We start from the raw sequence: 10,828 nt of genomic DNA on the forward strand, positions 1-10,828 counted from the left end.
TAGAAATAGGATTTGGATTCCTTGACTAGTTCACAATCTTTTTTTTTTTTTTTTAAGATTTTTATTTATTTATTTGACACAGAGAGATCACAAGTAGACAGAGAGGCAGGCAGAGAGAGAGAGAGGGAAGCAGGCTCCCTGCTGAGCAGAGAGCCCGATGCGGGACTCGATCCCAGGACCCCGAGATCATGACCTGAGCCGAAGGCAGTGGCTTAACCCACTGAGCCACCCAGGCGCCCCTAGTTCACAATCTTTTTAAAAAAAATTTAATTTATTTTTTTTCAGTGGCCTGGTGGTGGGTATTCAGGAGGGCACATACTGCATGGAGTCCTGGGTGTGGTGCATAAACATGCACTGGTTTTAATTAGTTTTCTTCCTTCTCTCCCCTATTCTGTGGTTTGCATGCTGAATTCCTGTTACTGCGGAGTCCTTTAGTAAGGGAACTGAAGCAACCTAGAGTCTGTGTCTCTACCATTTGGGCCACAGGCATGAGGAATAATCGGGGAGAGATGCTCCCTAAGAGAAATCTCTCGTATTTGTTTTCAAGGTGTTTTGTCGGCTGTTGAAGGATGCTAGCCCCCAGATTTTTCAATGTAGCTGATTGCACAAAATAATCAGCAGTCCTTTTAATGACATCCTGCTGTATCCCTTCTGCTATGTTATTAATTTGTTTTGTTTAATTTTTGGTTAGAAGAAAGGTCGTAGGTCTTAGCTTACTGAAATAATCTGAAGCTTGTTTAAAAACAAAAACAACGCTGTAGATTGGCCTTCCTGAATCTATGGGCACCACTTTGTTTTCATTCCTTTTGACACCGTGGATAGAACTGTCCCGTGCAGTTGTGCAGTGTTGTTTGGGCCATTCAGAAGATAATGCTTTGGAGATTTAAAGAAATTGGGCTTTAAAAACCTTGAGTTGTGTTTTTGGTTTCTGAGGGTTTGGGAGCTGCAAGTAAAGCATTTTTTTTTTTAATAGAGAAAGCTTCAGCAGGGTAGATTGCAGAGTGAGGGGATAGCAGGGTTGCCTCTAGGCCCCTTCCAAAGCACATTCATGCCTCTCCCTCTCAGTGTCAGAGCCCAGGTCACCAGCCCACTACTGTTGTCATTTCTGTGTTCAGGAGAGAATCAGTCTGGAGGCTCTGGAAGTGGCACTTCCTAAGGGGAACCTGGCGGATAGCCTGGGAGAGGAACGTGCCTGTGGGTGGTAAGTTCATGTAACCGAGGACGATCTAAGGAGTCCAAGGAGACCCCAGGCCATTCCCAGTGACCAGCATCCACCTTCACATGGTGGGTGCTCAGTAAATGTTTGGAGATTATCCCTGCTACAGACTAAACTGTGTTCCCCCATTCATATTTATGCGGTAGCATTTGGGGGTGGGACCTTTGGGATGTCATTAAGTTTAAATGAGGTCATGAGTGTGGGGGATTAGTGTGTTTGTAAAGAAGAGACCCAAGAATGCAGGAGAGCTCTCGTGCACATTCTCTCTCCCATTTCCTCCCTCCCTCTCATTCTCTCTCCCCCTCTTTCCCTCCCTCTGCCATGGGGACACAGGGAGAAATCAGCTTTTGCGAGCTAAGAGGGGGGCTCTCACCAGAAGCCAGCCATGTTGGCAGCCTGATCTCCAGCCTCCACCTCCAGAGCTGTGAGCAAGAAATGTCTGCTGTTCAAGCCACCCAGCTGTGGTATTTTGTTGCCTAAAATGTCAATCCTGAAAATGCCTTCCTCGAGCTCTAAATTCATCAACTCTGAGACCAGTGATCATTGGTGAGAACCCTGTGCTCTGTCTCCTCAGATTGGAGCAGCCATATTCAAAGTTAGTGGGAGGCTTGTCTATTGTATTATGAGTAGGAGAGAGAAGCTCCATGAGACCCCAGACTCGTCAGTGTGTAAAGCCTGGAGAAAGACTGTGGACACCTTTTTTATTTTTTAAAAGCTTTTATTTATTTATTTGACAGAGAGTGATCATAAGTAGGCAGAGATAGAGGGGGGAAGCAGGCTCCCCGCTGAGCAGACAGCCCAATGCGGGGCTCGATCCCAGGACCCCGAGTTCATGACCTGAGTCAAAGACAGAGGCTTAACCCACTGAGCCACCCAGGCGCCCCCAAATATCCCCTTTTTATAAGGACACTAATCCTAACTGGATTATGGCATGCTCTACTGACCTTACTGTAATTTGGTAAAGACCCTATCTGTGAATGAGGTCATATTCTGAGACACTGGGGGCTAGGACTCCAGCATGCCAATTTGAGGGGGACACGAATCAGCTGATAACAGACACTGACCCACACAGTAGAGCCTGTGACTTTGTCTCTGAAAATCACCGATATTTTCACATCACATGGTTTTAGTTTTAGACATTTCCAAAGACGGGCAAAGCTCCTGCTGCCTTCAAAACAGAGGTCGTAGTCATACCTGGAGTCGGACATTGTTAGATGCGATAATACAGATGTGCATAGGACTCTGGCACACTTTAAACTCATTTTGATACATTTGTTTCGACATCATTGATTCCCTTTGTAATCCTATATGTTTGGGAATGGATAGCCAGGAGGGAGGCTCTCTGAGCTCCTTCCAGACCACTCTGCCTGCTCTCCTTTGGGTTTGGGTCACCCAGTAGACAGCACACCCCGGCCTGTCTAGAACCCAGAGCGTGCTGATTAACTAGGGAGGTGGAGCTTGAGGAGAAGTTGGATTATGAATTGATACTACCAGAGGGCATGCTTGGCTTAGAACCAGGACAGAAACAATTACTGCCACGTGTAGAGCCCTTTCCAGCCACCCTGTAAGGCACACAGTATGATCTCGATTGGAGACACACAGGTCCGCAGCGCAAGTGCCCTTGTGCCAAATTACGCCACTGTGCTCACAGAGCCATATGTGAAGATCTTCTGTTTCCAAATTCCTCCGTCTTTCCATCCCTGCCGGCTGCCTGAAGTTAATAACAAGGGACTTTTATTTTTTATTTTTATTCTATTTTATTCTATTATTTTATTTTAAGTTTTGTTTTATTTCAATTAGCCACGGTACAGTACATCATTGGTTTTTGATATAATGTTCAATGATTCACTAGTTTTAAAATCTGCTCCGTAACACTTAAGTTGACTTACAGTGGCAAGTGGAGTAGGTACTGATTTGACAACGAATGCAGTATTGCAGCACTGTCTCAGGAACGTCACACTTCGGGCAGGGGCTGCCTTCCTTACCTGGCCAACCCATTGTGTTAAAGCAGATGTTAGCACTTCAGAGTTTTCAGAAAAAGCAAGTCTCAGACTTTATTTCCCAGGGTCGTATTAATCCTGTTTTTAATTTTCTACTTATTATGTTTTGGCATCTTATTTCTGGCTGGGGAGGGACTGCCCCTCCCAGGGGGAGCCTTTCTTAGAGATAAGGAAGCGCCCAGCCTGGACCAGGTCTTTAATAAGCAAATGAACCCACCCAGGGCCACACTGTCTCTGTCTGGTCTTTACGACTCAGGAGACCCAGGGCCAGGTAGCAGCTAGGGGCTACCCTATAGCCAGCTGCCACAATTACTCAAACTAGCCAGTCCCAATCTGTTCACCTTGCCATGTGTCGCTTTTTCTACAAAAATACTCAATAAAGGCCATGACCCGGACCTGTCTGTTGCACCTGTGAGTCTCCCGTGTCCCACTTGGCCAGCCATGTCTCTTGTTTCCAAGAGAGCTAAAGTAATGTTAATGTTTTCTTTCAGTGACATTGACTTGTCTGGGTTGTCATTCAGTCATCATTATGTATTAAGACCCGGACACAAAATGAGTTTGTTCTGCGAGGCACTGTGACCCATGAAATGCACTGTGTAAAAAATCAGAATCGGGGTCAAGTAAATTCAGGCCATTTTATAGAAGGTATCACCATTCAGAGATTTATTTTTATTTAAAATTATTCAAAAAATATTAATGTGGAATAACTTACATAAGGAAAGTACACAGATCTTGCTTGGATGATTCAGTGAATTTTTATCTATGTAACTACCTCCCAGACCAAAAATAAAATATATCCAGCTCTCCAGAAGGACTCTTATGACCTTTCCTGGTTAATAATGCCTCCACAAGAGGTAATTACCACTCTGACTTCTATTATTATTGATACATTTTGCCAGGTTTTGAACTTTATCAGTGGAATCATTCAGAACATATCTTCCAAGCCTGGCTCCTTTCATTCAACATAATATCTATCAGATTAGCACAAAGTGCATTTATCAAAAGTTTGTATTTTTTAATGGCTATGTAACATTTTATTGAACCATTCACTACTGATGGATATTTCTTGCTTACATTTGTGCCATTTATTGATGTATTGCCTCTCAGCTCCAAATTCACGTTTTTTTTGGACTACTTTGTGAAAATGGCTCTGGGCCCTCAGTGACTTCTCTGCTGTCAGTGGGCTAGGCTGTGCCCTTGTCATGGAGGTCTGTGTCTCAGGCTGGGGTTGGCGGACTTTCCTGGAGCTTTCATAAGCTAGAGGCAGTGCTGCTCCTTATTCCTGCTTTTCCTGTGTTCTTAGAGACTTCTTTACTTCCTGCTAATCACTCATCACTCAGATCCCATGGTAGAGGAACAAACCTTTATGTTAAATTTTCCCTTTGAATTACCGTGTGGCTTCTCTCTCCTGATCAGACCCAGACGGAGGGCAGTTTTTGGTTACTGTGTGCAGCAATGTGCTCTGCACATTCTTGGCCATGCCTCATTTCTTTTGGGTTTGAGCTCAGGTGTGGTTGGCGGGGTCAGAGCGTATCGTGTTCTCTGCAGTAGATGCTGCCAAATAAATATGGCTTTCCAACATCCCACTTCCTTTTAGTCATCTCATGGGTGGCCCTGGTCCTTTGTTGTAGTTTTATTTGCATTTCCTTCATGACTAATGATTCCTACACTGGGTTTTGGCCTTTTGGATATCTTCTTCTGTGAAATATCTGTTCACAATTCATCTTTTGAGATTGTGGGGCTTTTTTGGTTTTGTTTTGTTTTTATGCTTTCTTTGTTGATACATAGAAGTTCTTGATATATTCTTGATATACTAGTCCTTTGTCAGATATATGTATGACATATAGTCTCCCTTTTTGTGGCTTGCTTCTGAAGTCTTTTGACAGTATTTTTTGAAGTTCCATCATCCTTTTTTTCAGATCCAGGGGGCCCTCCCCTGTCTCCGCACCCCCAGCCCCACTAAACTGCATTTGCAGACTGACTCTTTGGCTTTCTAGCTCTTGGGGATATGGACTTCCAATCCCTTTGTCATCAGGCCCTGTAGCCCTAGGTCAGGAGTCCTACCCACCTGTCCTGGGCAGGGAGGGACCCTCTGTTAGATGGAGTAAAGACAATGACTTCTGGGCTCCCGACAGACAGCCTTTCCCTGCCCTAAAGAGCTAGCTTTTAGGGCTGGCTTTGTGCTGTTACTAACTTGTTCCTCTGTAATTTAAATGTGCCTAGTCTAACCTACACTCAGCCCTCTGGGGTGTTAGGTGGACATGCCCCTGGCCATGTGGGTGCTCTGACCCAGAAGGGGCACAGTGACCCGGGCCTGGAGCTGATGTGACACCTGCAGAGGCGGGAAGCAGAGGAGAAGGGAGGGAGGGACCTGCCACCTTCTGGCTTGCCTTGATCTATAATTCATGCACACTGCTTATCTACTCCAGTTCCGAGGCTCTGTGTCTGTGTCTGTATTGCTCCTAGGTTGAAAGAGCAAAGCCTGGTATCCAGAATCTGCTAAATAAGCTGTAGCTCCATGACTGATTGGAAGGCCAGGTGACATGGGCTGGCCCCGGTGTGTTTTGAAGGTGGGGTTTCCATAGCAGAGATAGTTGCCTGTTCATGACTCTGTCCACAGAGCTGCTTTATGCTAAGAGCTCCTGCCTTTTAGCCAAACTGTGAGGGACACAACCTGGGGGATATATGTTTCCTTTTCTAGAAACCTGCTCTTCCAGGCTCTGTTCCTTATTGGTGCTAGGTGCCCTCCCCAAACCCCCTTCAGTAGGTCCTTGTAGCACAACATACAGATTCAGTCGAAGGTGTAAACGGGGATATGATGTGTAACTTCCTGGTTACACACTGGAGGTAGGAAGTGTGTTCTGACTGCACATGAAAATAAATAACCTCAGGAAGCATTGGACAGTCAGACCTCATGGGTGCCATTTGGTGTCTAGTGAGAGACCAATGAAGTGAGTGAGCTGAGCGTCCATCCCTGGGAATTGAGGTCCATGCGAATGACCCTGAGAAAAGGTGCACTAGGGGAAAGAGGTTTTAAGGTTTACCAGTGAGGCAACCCACTGAAGAAGAGCAGACTTACCTGAGAAAGGAAGCAAAGTACAGAAATATCATCTTTCTCTTGATTTGGTTTGTGCATTTCTTTTTAAAATGTGTTGTGGGGGAAAATGCAATTTGGTTCCCCTCACCCCTTCTTCAGCCAGAGTAAACTACACACCCTACCCCTGCAGATAACTATTCTCAGAAAGATGACGGATGCCCGGGTGGCTCCATCAGCGGAGCGTCTGCCTTCGCTCAGGTCATGGTCACGGGGTCCTGGGATTGAGTCCTGCATCGGGCTCCTTGTTCTTCAAGGAGCCTGCTTCTCCTTCTCCCTCTACTACACCCCCTGCTTGTGCTCTCTCATTCTCTCTCTCAAATAAATAAATAAATAAATAAATAAATAAATAAATAAATCTTTAAAAAAAAGGAAAAGAATTCTCAGCATCCTGCCAGCCATGGCTCAGAAACGTTCTGGCCATCCATTTGCCTCCCACAGTGATTTCTCTGAACTGCGTGGGGTCTCCAGCGGAACAAAACCTCCTTGGGGTCATGAAAGAGGAGAGACTAACTTGGCCTCCAGAGAGTTAGCTGGTTCTGGAAGTTTCCATCATTATTCCCTATCTTTTATGGAGAAGGTATTTGGAACAGAATTTTAACTGAATGAAATTTCAAGGTCCTCTTTTGTGATCAAAATAAGTGACCCTTTCTTCCTTCCACTTGGGTTTTTTTTTGTTTGTTTTGTTTTTTTGTTTTTTGTTTTTTGTTTTTTTGTCTTGCTGGTCCCTCTGAGCTCACCCAGGATGACATTTTGAAGACAGGGACACCGAGTTGAGAACTGATGGATCTCTTACCTGGGTCAAATTCTGTAAACATTAGCCACGGGCTATTAGGTAGGAAAGTCACTTGTTAGCATGAGACATTGGACTGAAGCTGACTTATGGGTCCCCTGGGTCCCCTTCCAGAGCTCTGGGCACTATCTTAGTGCATCAGGCTCAACAGGCTTCTTGGAAATTTGCATGCTGTTGTTGTTTTCCATAGGTGCACTGTGTGTGAAATCTGTCTTGATCTCCTTCACTTAGCAGAAGTCAAGAGTGGGGCTGGAGTCGGGCCCAAATGATCCTCAAGGTCAACTGGGCAGGTGGTGAGGCAGGTGTGCAACATGCTGGCATGGCCTATGGGGAGGAGCTCTGACGAGCTGTGGATGATTTGAGTGGCACTATTCTTTTTGTTTCTTCCTTACAGTGACTCTGGAGGAAGGGAATCATCGTTTTGGGTAAATGAAGTGAGTCCAGAACTGGATAGGGCCCAACGGCGTTCGCTCGCAGCTCTTTGACAGCTTTCCTCTCGGAATCTACACTGTGGTTTAGCTTTCCAACCAGAGCGTCATCAGAACCAGAAGAAAGTGAGTTATTTGTTTTCTTAATGTTATAACATTGACATGGGTGCTCCTGGATTTGGTGAGAATTTGCTGAGAATAACAGAGGTATGTGGGTACAAGAAGAAAGAATCAGGAGATTTAAAGAAGTAACCCCTAAAATAGAATAAGTACCTCTAGTAGGGACGGATTCCAAGGTACGGTGTTCCCACCTTATCCGAGCTTCTGTGTTCTGAGGTTTCAGTCACCCGTGGTCCACTGCGGTCCAGAAGCAGATGGTCCCCATTTGGACCTATTGTCAGAAGGTTGGTAGTAGCTGAGCGCAACATCACACGCCTGCATCACCCACCTCATCTCATCTCATCACGTGTGCATTTCATCATCTCACGTCATCACAAGAAGGGTGAGTACAGCGTGGTAAGGTATTTTGAGAGAGAGACATTCACATAACTTGCATTATAGTTTGTTGTTATTGTTGTCCTATTTTATTATTAGTTATTGTTGTGAATTTCTTACTGTGACTGATTTAAAAACTAGAGGTTACAAGGATGTATGTAGGGTTTGGTACTGTGGTTGGCTTCCAGCATCTGCTGGGGATCTTGGAAGTTATTCCCACAAACAAGGGGGATGAGTGTAGTTGTGTAGATCAGAACATTGGTCTCACTTCTTTCTGGATGCGATAAAATGGTTTTGATTCAACTAGAGAAGAATGCAAACAGTTCACGCATTTACATTGAGAACATGTGGTTTTCCGTCTTGCAGGTTCTCTAACTGGACTTCATTATGAAGTCAGGGATGGGCAGAGCTGGAAGGACCTCATGGGGGATCTGGTCCCATATTTTAGAGGGGAATCTGAGAATCCCATGGGTGAAGGGTGGGCTGGCCTGGAGCCCTGTGCTCTGGTTGCACACTGTTGGGAATCCATGCTCCCTGTTGTACCCCATCTCTCAGCTCTGTGTGCTGTGAGACCCTAGAGTCTCTGGCACAAGAGCTGTGAGACATGAGTGTCTTCCCCCCTATAAGCCTTCCTGGGGGCAAAGCTAGACATGCTCCCCTTCTTCTGAGGTCTGACCATTCCACCTTGTTCCTTCCAGATGGCTTACATGAAGATGCGCCTGCTGTACATTTCCCTGGTGGTCCTGGGAGCCCTCTGTTTGTATTTTAGCATGTACAGTCCGACTCCTTTTAAAAAAAATGAGCCGTTTGTTTTCAAGAAAGAAAGGGGGAACTTCCTCCAGCTTCCAGATATCAACTGCAAGCAGGATCCCCCTTTCCTTGTCCTGCTGGTGACCTCCTCCCACGAGCAGATGTTTGCTCGCACAGTCATCCGGAACACCTGGGGGAAAGAAAAGAATGTGAACGGAAAACGCATAAAAACCTTCTTCCTTCTGGGAGCCACAGCCAGTAAGGACCTGTCGAAAGTCGTGGCGCAGGAAAGCCAGCGGCATCGCGACATTATCCAGAAGGACTTCATGGACGCCTACTTCAACTTGACCCTGAAGACCATGATGGGTATCGAGTGGATCCACCGCTTCTGTCCTCAGGCGGCTTTCGTGATGAAAACAGACTCGGACATGTTTGTCAATATCCACTACCTGACCGAGCTGCTCCTCAGGAAAAACAGAACCACTCGGTTTTTCACCGGCTTCTTGAAACTGAACGAGTTTCCCATTAGGGACAAGCACAACAAGTGGTTTGTCAGTAAATACGAGTATCCTTGGGAGAAGTACCCGCCCTTTTGCTCGGGCACTGGCTACGTGTTTTCCAGCGATGTGGCGAGTCGGGTGTACGAAGTGTCCGACAGCGTCCCGTTCATTAAACTCGAAGACGTCTTCGTGGGGCTCTGCCTGGCGAAACTGAAAATCAGGCTGGAGGAACTCCACTCGGAGCAGACCTTTTTCCCAAATGGGTTGGCCTTTTCCACGTGTCGTTTTAAGAAGATCGTGGCCTGCCATTTCGTCAAGCCTCGCAACATGCTCAGCTACTGGCAGGCTCTGGAAAATTCCCTGGAAGACGAGTGTCCAGCTGTCTGAGGGGAGCCCAGGGGCCCACGTGGACACACTTGAGGCAGCCCGCACTGAGTGTTGGGAGATCTTCAGGTGGCATCCCTGAGGATCATCGTGTGGGCAGGGAGGGAGTGAGGAGGGAGGAGGGAGAGTCAGGTGAGGGTGATGCCCTGTAGCGCTGCCCGTCTAACGGAGTCTGTAAGCCTGAGTGAAACCACTTGGTGCCCAAGCAACAGATGCCATCTCGTGAGTCCCTATACCTCTGCGCTGAGTGTCTGACGCACGCCTCCATTTTCCCATTTCCAGGATCAGTGTCTCTGTGCCACGGTGGGGTAGCATCCCCCTCTTACACACCAGGCAACCGCAGCTTACAGAAACACAGGGCCTTGTCCCACGTCTCCCAGCCAACAAACCCTGGGGCAGGGATGGAAATCCAGCTCGAGTCCACCCTTCGGTCCTGCAGGGAGTGGAGGCCTGGAGGGCTCAGAAGCAGGCCTGATGGTGGCCCCTTCTGTCCCTTTCAAGAGTCTCATCCACTTTAGCTCCCAGGACTTGAGCTTTCAGGGCTGTCCCTAGGGAGAAGCTGCATGGCTTCACTCACTGCATTAGACCCAGTCGGGACACCAAGTCCTTGTGAGCACTTGGCATTCAGCTCACGGTGGAGCAAGCCCGTCCCTGACCATCACCCCTAAGAAATGGCCAGCTTGAGGCAGGAACTGTGGTTATAGCTTTGGTTTCGAAATAACTGCAAAGCCTGGCCTGTTGATCAGACTTCTTAGCCAGCATCCCCAAGGGCACTGCGTGAGCTCACTGAAAGGAACTCTGGTCAAGGGGGGGCTGTCTTCCTGTACCTCCTTCCCACGCCTGGCCCAAGCTCATCTTTTTGGAGTTTCTCGGACGGCCAGGGAAGAACTGAGTTTGTGGAGTGGAGGTTGACCTTCTGTTTCCTTCGGCCTGGAGCTTTGTAGGAGCCTGTTCTGCATTCAGGCTGTGGAGGCGAGACCCTGCTTGGCAGGGGTCTTCACCTATCCAGCTGCTGTGGGATTAGATGCAAAGTTGCCTTGCTCCAGGTCCTAGGAATGATTTGAACTTATTTTTTACTTTACCTGACTTGACTTTACCAGCACACACAGTGAAGGCCTCACACGCCTGGGTAACCCACAGATGCTGGACCAAGCTCCTACCTGGGCCC

General features: G+C 47.1%; 1 protein-coding gene across 1 annotated transcript in view; it reads left to right on the forward strand.

Annotated features, from left to right (window-relative positions):
• B3GALT5 (beta-1,3-galactosyltransferase 5) overlaps positions 1–9,692 on the forward strand; it is a 32,326-nt gene extending 22,634 nt beyond the window's left edge. Inside the window, exons 2-4 of the mRNA XM_046003285.1 lie at positions 7,498–7,657; positions 7,868–8,033; positions 8,725–9,692. Coding sequence (XP_045859241.1) covers positions 8,725–9,663 — 939 coding nt within the window. The 5' untranslated portion in view covers positions 7,498–7,657; positions 7,868–8,033 and the 3' untranslated portion in view covers positions 9,664–9,692. The remainder of the gene's footprint in view (positions 1–7,497; positions 7,658–7,867; positions 8,034–8,724) is intronic.
• The last annotated feature ends 1,136 nt before the right edge of the window (positions 9,693–10,828 follow it).

Source organism: Meles meles, chromosome 4 (assembly GCF_922984935.1).
Source record: "Meles meles chromosome 4, mMelMel3.1 paternal haplotype, whole genome shotgun sequence".
NCBI classification, from domain to species: Eukaryota; Metazoa; Chordata; class Mammalia; order Carnivora; family Mustelidae; genus Meles; species Meles meles.